Source organism: Tamandua tetradactyla, chromosome 14 (genome assembly GCF_023851605.1).
Source record: "Tamandua tetradactyla isolate mTamTet1 chromosome 14, mTamTet1.pri, whole genome shotgun sequence".
NCBI classification, from domain to species: Eukaryota; Metazoa; Chordata; class Mammalia; order Pilosa; family Myrmecophagidae; genus Tamandua; species Tamandua tetradactyla.
The window spans coordinates 22,043,391-22,059,857 of NC_135340.1; the positions used below are offsets into that span (position 1 = coordinate 22,043,391).

General features: G+C 33.2%; 1 protein-coding gene across 7 annotated transcripts in view; it reads right to left on the reverse strand.

The window, feature by feature from the left end:
• Positions 1–546: 546 nt before the first annotated feature.
• Positions 547–16,467, reverse strand: part of ARHGAP5 (Rho GTPase activating protein 5) — a 93,046-nt gene continuing 77,125 nt past the window's right edge. For 3 of the 7 annotated variants that reach the window (XM_077126991.1, XM_077126992.1, XM_077126990.1), the window contains exons 5-7: positions 11,538–11,669; positions 8,994–9,099; positions 1,528–4,210 (exon numbers count right to left, since the gene is read on the reverse strand). In XM_077126991.1, the coding sequence (XP_076983106.1) occupies positions 3,883–4,210; positions 8,994–9,099; positions 11,538–11,669 (566 nt within the window). In that variant the 3' untranslated portion in view covers positions 1,528–3,882. Of the gene's footprint in view, positions 716–1,527; positions 4,211–8,993; positions 9,100–11,537; positions 11,670–16,467 lie in introns of those variants that run through there. The other 4 variants (XR_013162221.1, XM_077126994.1, XM_077126993.1 and 1 more) reach the window with 4 other exon arrangements.

Below are 16,467 nucleotides of genomic sequence, written 5' to 3' on the forward strand. Positions count from 1 at the left end.
GATTCTTTGAAAATTTTATTGAGGTAATTTGATAATGAAAAAATTGCTGTGAACTTCAAGAGTTCAAACAAATAAACAAAATTCCATATGCAAAAATTCTTAGTTAACTGAAACAAATCAGAAATTAACCAACTTAAGGTACGTAATTAATTATTGTTAAATTTAAGATAAACAAAGAGTCAAGTAAAACAGACTTCACCAGAACAAGAGAATCTGACAACACACACCCATAAAGTTTGGCTTACTAATCACAAATTACGAAAAGACAAAAATCTCATGTTCTTCAAAGATAGCAGTATCACTATTATAATCACAATAAAGTTAAAATTTTTAGCGTCTCAAGAAAACGTTTGGCCACAGCTCAAATTTCAGATCCAGGTAACATGTGAGTCTTAGAAACCCTAAGTGCTTCATTACCTTGTTTTCTTGTCTCTTTTTAAAATGCAATTTTCATCTGTATTCATCCAGAATGAATTTTGAATCTCCTTTCATGGTTCAGTGAAAGCTTAATATATCTCCCTAATAAAGTTTTCATCATAAGTGACATGAATTTACATTTTCATATTTTATTTTAAAATAAATCAGCTGATTTTTACCATTGAAATGGTAAAAATAGAGGCAACTAAAACTTACAATTATATAGCTTCTTAATGCTTTATTCATAGCATTCTTTTTACAGAATAAGCTTCACTGATATTTAACTCACTGCAGCATCCTGTGGGTGAAGCACAAAATTACATTAATTATAAACAAAGCACTTTTGACTTTTAAAAATTATATATATATTTATATCCAGTTAACAAATAGCATCACAATTATTACTGTATAAAAAACTAAAATCACCATGGAAGCTAAGGCCTAAGTTTTTATTTCAACTGTTCCCGTCTAAGAGTTTTTAGAATGTAAAACCCAGTACCTCAAAAAAAAAAAAAAAAAAAAAAAAAAGGAGTCTACATTATTTACATACAGTATGGAAAATAAAAACTACTTTTCAGCTAGGTTAGATTGTTGTTACCTACAGTATTTACATTGTTAATGTCCAACCAAAAAAAAAAACCACTATTAACAAATACCATTTCAAGCTGAAATACATTGCACCCAAATTTTGCTCTTTAATTGTATATTCTGTGTCTGTTGAAAAGACCTTGATGTCTATAAATCTACTGCAGTTTGAAATAGAGTACCACTATGCTTCTTTATACTGCTAATCTAGATACCCTTAAGTCCAATAATGTAATAATTGCAAGCACTGAACCTTAAATGAAACAATGGCAACGTGTGTATAGATGGAATTTTATTTAATATTGTAAAATATAATGTCTTAAATGTTTTCCCATAATTATGAGACTATCTAATAGTCTTTTAATCCTTTAAGAAGTCTCATATATAATGATCCTAAACAGTGAAACCTTCCAGTAACTTATCAGAAAAAAATTCATTTGATTACGTATTCTGTTCTTAGAATTATTTTTCTAATATTTAAAAACCCTTGGTAAAAACAAACACAATCAATTCAGTGTAACAGACTGAGCTTAAATTGTATTTTAATTTTTAATAACTGTAACCTACTGGTTAATTGAACCATATGTTGAGTATTTAGATGACTCACTATGAAGTGTGTCAAATCAATGACAGAATGCATAGAAAAGTGGAGGTAAGTTTTGGGGAAGGTGTAAGATGGTTAATGAAGAAAATGATAAATGCTAGTTTTAACACAAAAATGGTACTATATGCAATGGAAGTTAAATTAACATAGTATAAAAGATAATAGCTTAAATAAACTGGGATTCACATATTACAATAGCAAACTTATGAAAGAATGAACTGAAGACACAAACAGTTCTGAAAATTCTCTTTTCAGCCTACTTCCAAATAGAAATAGTCAGGCTTTTTTCCTGTACATAGTTTGATGCTTTGTCTATACCATAATATAGTAGAAAAATAAATTCTTTAGCAACCTAGAAACAGTTTATAAAACTCTTTAAAGTTTAATTTTCTTTGCCGGACATGCCAATGTTAAACTGACAGCTATAAATTAAAGCTATATAGACAACAGGTATAAGTAATATAGAACAAGTTAAGAATACTACATTTACCGGATTTTATTTTTTTAAAAATTACTGTACTTTCTTAATTCCTGTGTGCTTTGCAATAGGAATAATAGGGACTTTGTTTTCTTAGAAAAGATAATAACATGTAAGATTATAACACAAATAAGATAATTTATAATATACATGTACTTCAACAGCAGTCTGGTTCATGTCATCTTAATTTTGAAATTAAAATTAGAAGTTCAATACCTAGGACATAACAGTCGGGAAAGACAATATTTATTTTAGGGAAAAAAAATGGACCAAATCAAACTCTTAGATGCCTCAAAGCTCAAAATGATCTATTTACTATAAAACACATAAAACAAACTTAAAATTGCATTATGAATGAAGATTACAACATTAACCAAAGAATCTTTCTTTACTATACAAAATATATCCTAGCAATGGAAAACAGGACATTTTTTCCTTTCCATAAAAATACGGCATGGTTTGATAATGAAAGAATTTTGAATAAAGCCAAACAAAACAATTAACCTATGCCACCTATTCTGAAAATTTTGCCCATAATTTAGTGTTCCAGTTGCATCTTCACTGACAAAATGTTTAACCCCAGAAGCAGCAGTCATTTATAGCAAATCTGGTACCAACATCAAAAGAAAAAACAGGTTAAAAAAATGGTGCAAGAACCATTTTGGATTTTAGTACAACATGTCACAGAAAGGAATATGAATACAAGTTTGTAATTTTATATACACACTCCAAAGAGGCTGTCAGTACCCAAAGTATTTTTATTGCTACACTAGCAATGGATTTTTGGATATGTTCTTAAGGGCCACATAAAAATAGATTCAAGGAACAGAGTAAACTGAAGTCCTAGATTAAAATGTTTGGTTTAAAGAATTTTCTACAACAAATTTCATGTTTATGTATGAAAAGTTATATAACTTTATATGAAAATGTCATGAACTATTTTTCTACACTATACTAAATGTATTCCCCAAGAGGGAAAAAATTAAAATATCTAAAATATATTAGATTAAGATTACAAGACCATCAAAGATCTTTTGAACATGCATCTGTTTACAGAATTAACAGTATACAAAATGTTCATTTCATTATGGACCATGAAGAAATGAACTGGTGACAACTATCTTTTGTACAACATTATCAACTCACTTTAGCCACAAGCATGTCCTTGGTATGTATGTGTATACAAGAAATATGTTCATTTATCTCTCATCAAATCATCCACAGGTTTACTTAGAAGTAAAGATGAAGATGCAGAAATGTGAAGTGGATTTTTTCTTTCTTTTAAACAACATCCCAAGCATGGCTGAAGTAGCCTGAAATTATAAAATACTTAACTGGGTTTTCTACACAGACTGCTAAAATTCAAATTAAGTTGCCCAAATTAGCACATTAAATAACAAAACCAGCCATAAAGCAGGCTGAAAAGCATTAAAGGTTTCATATATGTGAGTTTTTAAATTATTTAATTTCTATAGAAAAATTTTATTCACAATATAATGTGACAGAAATTGCCACAGGAATGATATACTAATTGCAATAAGGTTTCATGCAGCAGCAGCTTTGTTTTTTATAGCTATTTGTTTATAAAAATTAAATCTCTCCAGTCATGCTTATCACATGGTTTTAGATCTGTAATGTAAATGAATAAGGAATACCATACAGTTCAAGGAGATAATGTCTCATCATTTTGTTGAATTATCTGTAAGAAACATGAAGTGTACTACTGAACCCTGAAACATGCATGTTTAGATTTGCTTTTTGTCCAGTTTTAGGCTGTCTGCAATTACTTCCTACTTATTTATATAATACCAAGAGGATCAGTTTGCAATTGTGGTTGTATCAGTTGAGGTTGCAATGGTGGTGGTAACTGAAGTGGTACCATTGGTTCCACCAAATGTCCTGGGTTTGAAGGTGGTGGAGGAGCCACAGTGGTCACAGTTTCTACAATTTCTCCATTGTAAAAGAAAAACTGACATTGTTGAATGAATGTTTCAACAACAGATTGATGGATCTTAGTGGTAGACAGAAACTCTCGATTTTCAAAATCAGGTCTCATCAAGGTTGGCCAAAAACAGATGGATAAGTTGTCTGCTGTCATTAGGTTGGTTTTATTCTGCTGACTAACCCTAAAATTAAAAACAGAAAAAAACATTTAGATATCAATAAAAACTCATACAATTACAGAATCCTAGAGCTGGAAATTATCTCAGATTATTTAGTTTTATTAATTTCATCTCAACTTCAAATTTAAAACATTTTTCTTCTTGTGCATTCTACATTCAACTACATTTTCATATCAAAAGGCAGCAGTAAACAACATTCCCTATGAAGATCAAAGACAGTCTTTTTGAACAGCTGCATCCTGGGGTTTTATAATTTATATATGGAGCTTTAGTTTGTGTGGAAAAAACACTTTTTTCTCAGGGTGAGGTCATGTGACAATTTTTTTTTTGACTTGATGAGCTATTTATTTTATTAATTAAAAAAAATTAACTAACACAACATTTAGAAATCATTCCATTCTACATATGCAATCCGTAATTCTTAATATCATCACATAGATGTATGATCATCATTTCTTAGTACATTTGCATCGATTTAGGAAAAGAACTAGCAAAACAACAGAAAAAGATATAGAATGATAATATAGAGAAAAAAATAAAAATAATAATAAAAATAAAAAATAAAAAATATATATAAAAAAGGAAAAAGAAAAAAAAAGCACAAACAAACAAAAACTATAGCTCAGATGCAGCTTCATTCAGTGTTTTAACATAATTACATTACAATTAGGTAGTATTGTGCTGTTCATTTTTGAGTTTTTGTATCTAGTCCTGTTGCACAGTCTGTATCCCTTCAGCTCCGACTACCCATTATCTTACCCTGTTTCTAACTCCTAATGGTCTCTGTTACCAATGACATATTCCAAGTTTATTCTCGAATGTCCGTTCACATCAGTGGGACCATACAGTATTTGTCTTTTAGTTTTTGGCTAGACCCACTCAGCATAATGTTCTCTAGGTCCATCTATGTTATTAACATGTGACAAATTTTAATAAAATTCCAGGTATAGAAACTGAAAATTCTGACTTCTGTGCAGATGAAAAGGCTCGAAAAACTAAGGTATGCTATCTTTTTCAACCAGCTTAGGAAAAATGACTTTACCATATCCCCCAAGAGGAGAATTTTGAACTTTCACCAAACATAGGTTTTAGTATTCCAAAAACACTCTTTTTAATCACTAAATATCTTGTGCACTGTTACAAACTTCATTTGAAAGACGACAACCCTCGTTCATTCCGCCTTGAAATTCTTTGTAATGCAATAATAATTTACAAATGATCACACATTATTGATTTGCAATGAGTCCTTTAAATGTATGAGCAAGCACCTCTACCATCATCTGTAATAAACAAGAAACATAATAGGCAAATCCTGGATTATAACTCAAAATCATTTAATTAGAGGGGATCTTAGAAATTTTACCCAATCTCTACTTAACACTAAAGAAACAGTCCAGAAGTATTCTGGTAGCAGGAAAATCTTAGTAAGTTTACAAATCAAAAATTTAAAAAATCTAAACCAAAAGAACCTTTCAAGCACTGAAGCTGAGGTAAAAAATGTGAGCTGAAAACATATGCTCTGTGGTAAAAGTCATTACTAGTTGTTAAAAGAGCCTAAATTAAAATATTCAGAATAAAATTAACGTTTAGTTAAAATATGGCAGGAGAGTACAAGCCCCAGTTTCGTGTTTCTTGTGGTAGGTAAGTGCTACATTCTGAAAATACTTAGAAAGTTGAAGGACAATGAGTATGGGCATCACATCTAACCAAAGAGTTAAAAACTACAAAGCAAAGGTACCAAACAAATGATGAGGGTTACCAGGGAATGCTTCCTTGAGGAAATAATTTTTAGGCTGAATCAAGGGTGACAGCCAAGGGAAGAATGGTAGAAGGGAAGGGTAATTCCGTCAAAACAGTGGTACACATCAGAGCCACCTGGAAAACTTATCCAAAACAGACTGTTGGGATCTACCCAAGTTTCTATTATATCTGGGATGGCACCTGAAAAATTACCCTCCTACCAAGTTCTCAGGTGATGCTGATGGTTTGGGCACCATATTTTGACAACCTCTGAGGCAGTCATGTTAAGATGTGATGAGGGACTAGGTACCTTGCTATTAGTAGTTCAATATAGTTGGAGCTTACTAGGTGTATGTATGGAAGGGGAAGGATAGAAGATGTAACAGAGAAAGTTAGAACCAAACCACCCAGTGTTAAAGAGTTGGATATTATCCTGAGAAAATGAGGAATTGTTAATTTAATCAGAAGTGAACTTTACAGAAGGATCTTTTTGACCTAAGGACAAAGTGAGGATGAGGAAGAAAAAACTGGCAGGGAAAGGTTAATTATGAGTTCCCTAAATGAAAAACAATAAATCTTAAACTAAAGCAATGGCAGAAAATGGAAATAAATTAGGATAAAATACACCTAACAAAGTAACTCACTGAATGTGGTAGATGAAAGAGAATATCACTAAAGAATAAATACAAGACTAGTTTTGCAATCTGCAATTTGTCAATCACCCATTATAAAATTATTTGTTTATAGTTTATCTCTTATTTTAGGAGGTAAGCTCCATGAAGTAGATGACTATTCAGTTCAATTAGAAGAGTAACTGGCACAGAGAGGGCGTATCCCTCTAAGTCTAGTCGAAGACTCCTTTTAAATATATGTCTGATAATGTCAATCCTCTGTTCAACTTTCTAGTGGCTCCCCAACATCACTAGAATAACAGAAAGGATATAAACCATGAAATACTTCTTTCATAGGGAAAAGTCTGGCTCCAAAAAAAAAATTATCAGCTGAACTCAACCGTGTGCTTAGTCACATAGGTGATTTATATTCTGAAGCAATCTCCTTATCTTGTCAGTGAAATATTCTGAGTACCAAAGTTAGTCAATGGACCACACTCTTGAGTAGTACTGTCCTACATGATCTGACACTGTCCCTTCCTTTTCTGACCTCATCTCTTACTATGCCTATCCTGCACTCTGCTTGCTCGCAGCTTCTTTGCTGCTCCTAAATTCACCAAATGTGCCTTCATCTGTGCTGTTCACTGTTGTACCACCAGAGCCTAATGTAGTTCTGTAATACAGTGTGTAAAACAGAATTAATGGTGGGTCAGCAATGTGATCATTTGAAGATGAGATGCTCTTCCCTCTATCCCCTTTCCCTACTCTGGTTTAGTGGAATCCAGTTGGCACATTGATCAGAATGGACAATAATGACATAGTCACAAATGATCCCAACACTCCACATTACCCTCCAACCCCTATGCACATCTTCATCTTACCACCAAACAAAAATGGTAGTGTGATTTCAAAAGAGGAAATTCCATTCATTACTTATACTGTACTCTACGTATGCTGGTATTTTCTCAAGGAGGCAGACTTCAGGGAAAAGTTAGGAGAAATGTAGTGTGATTATACGCTACATGGATAGCAGTAATAAAACTTTAAACATTGGTTAATATTCTCCGAACTTTGTTTGGGCCTTGTCATGGTCAGGTTCATGTACCAAGTGGTGGTACCTGTTTGTCTGGTTGGGCAAGTGCTGGCCTGTCTGTTGCGATGAGGACATTTCATAGAATTAAATCATGATCATGTCAGCTACATCCACAGCTGATTCCATTTGTAATCAGCCAAAGGGAGTGTCTTCTGCAATGAGTAATGCTTAATCTGATCACTGGAAGCCTTTTAAGGAGGATTCAGAAGAGACAAGCTCTTCCTGTCTCGGTTGGTGAGCCTCTCCTGTGAAGTTCGTCCAGACCCTCCATCGGAATCGTCGGCTTCACAGCCTGCCCTGCGGATTTTGGACTATGCGTTCCCACGGTCACATGAAACACTTTCATAAATTTTATATTTGTGAGTGTTCCCTGTTGATTCTGTTTCTCTAGAGAACCCTAATACAGGCCTCAAGAGTTTATTAATTAAAAAAACAAATCTCAGTTCATTAAAATGTCAGTAGAAAATATTCTGAGTAGACTTTTGAAAAAATTATACAAATATTAATAATCCCATTCAGTCCTCAGAAATGAGGTGTTATTCTTTTCATTTGTACAGTTAAGAAAATCAAGATTTCGTAAGGGTAAGTATGTGTCCAAGGTGACAGAACTAGTGATGTTTCAAACCCAAGTCAGTATGACTCTACAATCTAAGCTTAATCATTATAACAATACTATCTCTAATTTAGTAGTACTGGAAAGAGAATCTTTTTTAGAAAAAGAGCATAAACATGAAACTCAATAGACTGTTAGAATAGTACAGGATTAGTGTCCTGCATTTCAAGTAAGAGAGCAATATAAATTCAAGTTTCTGATATAATTTCACTGTGCAGAATATCCATACAAAACAAGAAAAGACATACAAGAGCAACACATGATAGAAAAAGCAAATCAAACAACTGACCTGGTTTCCAGTCATAAATAAAGAGGCATATCATTTCCCCCTTTAAGCCTCAATTCTTCCAACTCCAAATAACTTGATGTGGTTAATTATCTAAGTGTCATTTCATACCTAAAATTCTAAGGCTCTATATAAGAGAACTGTTGAAGAATAAGTGTGATTTAAAAAAGAAAATGAATATATAACCATTATAAATTTATATATAATCATTATACATACTAAACCAATCATATAACTTTATATGATTAAAAATCTAAATCTTTTTTAATCAAGAAAAAATAAGTAATATCTAGACTAAATGTATTATTACCATTAGAGTATTAAACGTTGAATCATGTCTAAATTAGTTTGTGTCCCTCTGCCTCATAAATATCCAATTCATAAAATCACATTTGAAATGTGTAGTACATATTATTTACAAAAAAAAAACAAAGTAAAAATACCTGTTTAGATGTGTTATTACATATCTGAATACATCATAGTTCACAGGATGGAATTTCTTAACAATTTCTTTCAATGCATGAAGACGTTCTGTTTTATCTGGGGTTTCTGTAAAATTAAAGTAATGAAGAATTTTTGAAAATCATAACTTTAAATTAATTTCAAAAATATCTGATGTTTACTATAAAAGACCAATAAGTGTGTATTGGTCTGCATTCCTCCCCATGTGGGACTGACTCCCAGGGGTGTAAATCCCCCTGACAATGTGGGACAAGACTTCCACGGATGACCTGGGACTCAGAACTATTGGAATAAGAAAGCCTTCTTGACTAAAAGGGGGAAGAGAGAAGTGAGACAAAATAAAGGCTCAGTGGTTAAGAGATTTCAAACAGAATCGAAAGGTTATCCTGGAGGTTATTCTCACACATTACACAGATATCCCTCCTAGTTTATGGTGTACTCGAGTGGCTAGAGGAAAGTACCTGAAACTTCTAAACTGTGTTCCAGTAGCCTTGATTCTTGAAGAAGACTACATAATGTGTTACAATGTGATTATGTGATTATGAAACCTTGTGTCTGATGCTCTAGGATATGGACAGATGAGTTTAAAAAATAAATAAAGGGTGAAAAATAAATAATTAGGGGAAATAAAGGGTAAAAATTGGGTAGATTGACTGTGGGTTAATGAGAGGAAGGGGTAAGGAGGTATGAGATGTATGAGTTCTTTTTCTGGAGTGACGCAAATGTTCTAAAATTGATCATGGTGAAGAATATACAACTATGTGATGATATTGTGAGTCACTATATAACATGGTTGGACTGTACGTGTGTGGATATGTCTCAAAAATATTTATATATATATATTTTATATATATAAAAAGTGTGTTTGAAGCATATTTGGAGATAAGCAAAACCCAAGAAAATGTTATAAAGAACCTATTAAAATGATCTCAAATTAAAAAGTCACTTCAGCAGAACACGATTGGCTGTCATCATTTATTAAATTGGCCTTTTTGTAAGTAACATCTATCATTGTATATCAAAGTACCTCAGTGCTAATAAAATGAGCAACAGTATATTATCAATTTTATGCAATTTACATCACTAGATACCAATCTAGAATTAGCTCATTACTTTTAATAATTATTAGGATCTTAATATTCATGCTATAAAAAGTAAACATTTTAGGTTTTGTGGGCCACATGGTCTCTGTTCCAACTATTAAACCTGCAACCGTAGCACAAAAACAGTCATAGAAAATGAGTAAACAAAAACGGCTGTGTTCCAACGAACTATTTATGGTCACTGAAATTTGAATCTCATGTAATTTTCACATTATGAAATATCCTTTTGATTTTGTTCACCATTTAAAAATGTAAAAACCATTCTTGGTTTACAAACCTTCCAAAAATAGGTGTCAGGCTGAATTTGGCTTGTAGTCCACAATTTGCCAAAACCTGATTTAAAGTACCAATGCTATGTTCATTTATAATCTTACTTGGCTTATCAAAAATCTTTCTTCCCAGGCAGTATACGCATTCAACTTACTTTTCCAAATTTATACAAATTATGAAACAGGATAACTGAAATGTGGTATTGCAATAAATGAGACATAAGCGAGTGCTTTCCTCCTCTTCCTCACTCATTTCATTCTTCCAAAACTTAACAACCTGAATATACCAACTGCTAACAAATTCTCATCTGCCACATATTACTTCTAAATCAGCACTCAAAAATTTCCTATATAAGGAAGTTCTGAGGCTATTATTTATGGTTAAGAAGTAAAATCCATTAAATCATTTTTCCAGTTCACATGTGAGAATATATATAAGGCAACCATAACTAGAGACAATATAATGAAATAGTTCTTAAAAAAAAAAACAATTTAACCATGAACTTTGACAGAGTCAAAACTATAAAAAGTAGACTCAATTTGGAAAGGCTTAAGTACCTAAAATCAAAAGGAAATATGAAATAGAAATATCTAAAAATTGCAATATTTTAGCTATTGACAACATGCTGTGGATTAGTCACTAGATTACATAATTCTCAAATAGACCTTGTTTCATTACTTAGATAAAAAATGAGCATCTGTTTACTGGAAATATATAAATGAATGGCAAAGTAGGAATTAATACTGAATAAGTACCCATTTACTGACCTATTTTTTTCCAGAAAAAAACCTTTTAAATACTCTTGTGTGCAGACCATATATCGGCTAATATTTTACTTAAGTATACTACAGAATACATTCATTTGAGGGATTAAATTTTCTTACAATGCCTTTGATTCTGAATTAAAGGCACAAGCCTCCAACTTCTAATGATTCTCAAACTTGTAGGTGCATTTGAGTCACCAGGGAGGCGAGATTAAAAAGAATATTCCTGAGTGCCAACCCGAGGGGTTCAAAATTCTTTTAAGAAACAAAGTTCTGGTAAGTTGAATTTTTATTAGCTATATATTCTAGAGTATGACTAATTTTAACACTTAGCAATCAATATTCAAAAACTGCCACCACCATCCCCGTCCACAAGATTTATACTTACTTGCTGCTTCCAACAGCTCTGGATGAAGAGAATATGGAATTAAAGGATCTGGCAGATCTGCAAAGAAAGCTTTAAGTGCTCCAGCTACAGCATTTACTGTTACTTCCATTGATACTAGATTGATATTATGATCTATAAGACAAAAATTAAAATTTTAACTTAAACTTTATATTAAAAAACGTTAAATGCATTATAGGAGGAGTAAGCCAAACAGATGTTTCTAAGAACCAAAGATATTTAAGTCCTCTTATTGGTCTCCAATGTTTTCACATAAATCTGCTAATAAACCCATATATTTTTAGTAAACAGATCAGGGAAGAAAAAACCATATCAAAAAGCATTTTCTATCATAATCAAAATGTTTTTAGGTTTATATATTGAAGTTGTTTAACTTTTACTGATAACTATCCACTTTTAAATTTATTTTATTTTACATAAGCTATTTAAAAGAGGCCATGTATCTAGAGCTGCAAATGTTATTTCTAGATTTTGAAAGGCTGTGCTATATTTGTATAACCCGGTATTTCCCAGGAACTCTGGGTACGCTTGCGATACCTAAGACTCAGAGTTGCAGTTCTGCAGCTCTGAATGTCAGCAGTGCTACCTACAACTGTGAAAGAAACCGAAAAAGATCAGGCTTCAATTAGAGGTAAGAAGAAAGCTGATGTAGTCTGGACTAAGGTAAATCAGAACACAGGGTAAAGGAAGATATGGCCTGTATTTAAGAACCATTGGTTTATTTTGTCCAAAACCTAAATTTTCTGTAGCACATATCGCAACTCAACCTATCTGCACAGCTCACTTAACCCAAACACATGGAGCCCAGAATGGTAATGAGGGTTTATAATTCTGCATAGCTTAATGTAATACCTGATACACCCCAGAGTATGTTGGGCAGATAATTTTAAAGTACTGGCAAAGTCCTCCCTACTATGTGGGACATGACATCCAGTGGTGAAAGTCTCCCTGGCAGGATGGGAGATGACCCTCAGGGATGAGCCCAGCCCTAAGCACTGTGGGATCAGCAATTCCATCCTGATCAAAAGGGGGAAAAGAAGTGTAACTAATAAAGTATCCACAGCTATAAGAGTTCAAATAGAATCAAGAAGCTACTCTGGAGGACACACTTATGCAAGTTTCAGTAAGACATTGCTACCTATCATAACTTACCAAACCCCAAACAAAACCATTCCAGCCAATCCAAAAGAACACCTAGGGTAGTATATAAGATTCTACAAAGGTTCCATACACCAGTAACTTTCCAGAAACCTACAACCTCCAGATGGGTCCCTGGACCAGATAAGTCCAGAAACCCAGAAGGCCCAGTTTCTCTAGAACATCAGCTAGTTCCTTCTCCCTACCCCATATTATTGACAGCCCCTTCCGATATAAAAAGGTTAGAATGGCCATAGCCCAAATATTCCTAAAGAGTAGGGTATAAAGATCAAAGGTGAAGGTGGAGTTATCCAGAGAAGGTAGGGTTTAGCAAATGAATATGACTGCTGAATCACTAAACTGATTATTTCTTTTCATCTCCAGTATCTTAGAGCAGCTAGGAGTAGAAAAACTAAAATTGTGGAATTATAACCTGTAGCAAACTCTGAAATCTGTTCTATAACTAATTGTTGTGTTGTGCTTTGAAGACTATTGCTTTTTTATATATATGTTATTTTCCACAAAAAAGAAAAAAAGTCAATTGTGATGATAAAAAAATATTTATTCCTTCTAGCCTCCTATGTTCTGGAGCAGCTAGAAGGAAAAATCTGAGATGATAGTATGGTAGCCTATGACAAACTCTGGGATCTATCCTGTAACTACTTGTTGAAGAGTGCTTTGAAAGTTATTGCTTTTTTCTTTGTTTGCTTTGTATATATGTTATATTATACAAAAAAAGTAAGCAAACAAACAAACAAAAACTACTGGCAAAGTCCCTTGAGGGAAATGGAGAAAAATATATAACTATTAAACTTTCCCACAGAGAAGACCCCTGATAATGTCTAAACATTAGGGACTTCCAAGTCAATAGGCCAAGTCCTTGAACTTGAGGCCTGCTCTTATGAAACTTATTTCTGTAGTGGAGAAGCTAAGCCCACCTACAGTTACACCTCAGAGTTACTTCCAGAAAACCTCTTTTGTGGCTCAGATGTGGTCCCTCTCTCTCTAAGCCCAACTCTGCAAGGAAAATCACTACCTTCACCCCTACATGAGACATGACATCTATGGGTAAAAATCTCCCAGACAACATGGGAGACATGACTTTCAGGAATGAGCCTGGCCCTGGCACCGTGGGATCAACAATGCCTTTCTGACTAAAAGGGGCAAAAGAAATTTAACAAAATAAGGTTTCAGTGGGTAAGAGAGTTCAAATACAGTCGAGAAGCTATTCTGGAGGCTACTCTTACACAAGCTTCAGCTAGATACTGTTAATTTCCACGGTTTGTCAAACGCCAACCAACACCATTTCTGTTAACCTTGAAGAATACACCTAGGGCTCTATCTGAGATTCTACATAAGTTTCATGCACTAAAACTACTGTCCAGAAGCCCAAAACCTCAGATTCTTCCTAGGCTAGATAAGTCCTGAAACCCACAGGGTCAGCATCTCCAAGAACATCATCCCCCAATCCCATATTGTCGATATGCCTTTCCAACAAGAAAAACTTAGAATGGACAGAGCCCAAATACCCCTAAAGACTAGAAGAAGGATCAAAGAAGGAGTTATAACAGAGAAGATATGACTGAACAAATAAGTAGGACTGCTGTATCATTATACTGACATGTCTTTTAGCCTCCAGTGTCTTGGAACTGTAAGCCATATCAAACTTTGAAATCTATTCTACAACTACTCATTACAATGTACTGCAAAATTTATTACTTTTTTGGTGTATATATATTTCAAGAAAATGTTAAAAATTTTCACATCAAATAGTTTAAATGTAAAAAGTTTAATAGTGATGTTCTGATTTAAAACACAAGAATGGAACATACTAAAGTTGTATCCTAAGGTTAAATTTCATATTAAAGTAACTTGCTTTTCTTATTATAAATTCCCTTATCACTCAGAAGTACGCACTGTTTACACTCTGGCATGTTTCATTTGAGCCCTTTTTCTTCCATTAAAAATAAAAGCCAAATCATATATTCATCTTATATCAGATTATATTTTTAAAGCATTATTCAAAGTTCTTAAAATTTCCCAAGCAATTTTGTTTTGCAGGGAAACATCTCACTGTAATATAATTTCAAGCTTGCAGAAATGTTGCAATAGTATTAAGAACTCAGACTGTTAACCCAGAATTACCAATCATTAACATTTTGCCATTAGCAAACTTCTTTTTTGTATGCTATATGGTAGGGGTCATATTTCATTCTTTTTCCGTGTGAGTATCCCTTTAGTGTAGCACCATTTGTTGAATTTTTTGTTTCTTTGGTAAGTGCATGGGCCAGGAATTGAACGAGGGTCTCCCACATGGCAGGTGAGAATTCTCATACATAAACTATTTTAATAGTTAAAAAATATTCCCCCGAGGTTACAATATTCATACCATTCTACTCCTTAAGATTTAGATTTACTTCATTTAAAAATATTATAAATATACTATGATAAACAGTTTCATGTATTAAAACTTATTTCCTTAGGCTGCATTTCTTGTAATAATAACTACCTGATGGGGCATTTAATATGATACCAGGAACAGAAAACTCTTTATATGCATTATTTCATTATTCCTTATAGTCGCTCTTTTTTTTTTTTTCGAACCCGGGTCTCCCGTGTGGAAGGCGAGCATTCTATCACTGAACCACCTGTGTACCCCTTTTATAGTCACTCTTACCAACATCATTCTGAAGATGAAGAAATTGAGATTTAGAAAGATTTACGCACCTGGAGAACAAAAAATAGTAAGTTGCAGAACCAGGAAACAAAAATAGGTAGGAAAGAAGTGAATGTCAAAGAAAAGATAGACAACAAAGTCATCCAGCAAGAAAATCCTAGTTAAAAAACTGAAAACAATCCCCAGAATAAACTAATTAAGGAAATTAAATGTCTATACACCACCAAAAAAAATAATGACTCATACTAGGGAAACTGACAATATGGTCCAATCAAAGGAATAAACCAACAATTCAAATGAAAAACAGGAACTGAAACAATTAATACATGATGTTCAAAAAGACATGGAAAATCTCATTAAAAACAAATCAATGACTTGAAGGAGGATATAAAGAAGGCAAGTGATGAACAAAAAGATGAAATCGAAAGTCTGAAAAAACAAATTACAGAACTTATGGAAATAAAAGCATAGTAGAAGAGACGAAAAAACAATGGAAACCTACAATGTTAGATTTTAAGAGACAGAAGACAGGATATTAGTGAACTGGAGGATGAGACATCTGAAATCCAACAAGCAAAAGAAAATAAAGGGAAAAGAATGGAAAAATATGAGCAGGGACTCAGGGAACTGAATGACAACATGAAGCACGCAAATATGCGTGTTATGGTTCTCCCAAAGAGAAAAGAGAAGGGAAAAGAAGGAGAAAAACTAATGGGGGAAATCATCACTGAAAATTTCCCAACTCCTATGAAGACTTAAAATTACAGATCCAAGAATGCAGCTTAGCCTAACAAAACAGATCCAAATAGACATACTCCAAAACACTTACCAATCAGAATGACAGATGTCAAAGAAAAAGAGAGAATCTTGAAAGCAGAAAGAGAAAAGCAATCCATCACATACAAGGGAAGTCCAATAAGACAACATGTAGATTTCTCAGCAGAAACCATGGAGGCGAAAAGACAGTGGGATAATATATTTAAATTATTAAAAGAGAAAAACTGCCAACCAAGAATTCTATATCCAGCAAAACTGTCCTTCAAAAATGAGGGGGAAATTAAAACATTTTCAGACAATCACAGAGAGAATTTGTGATGA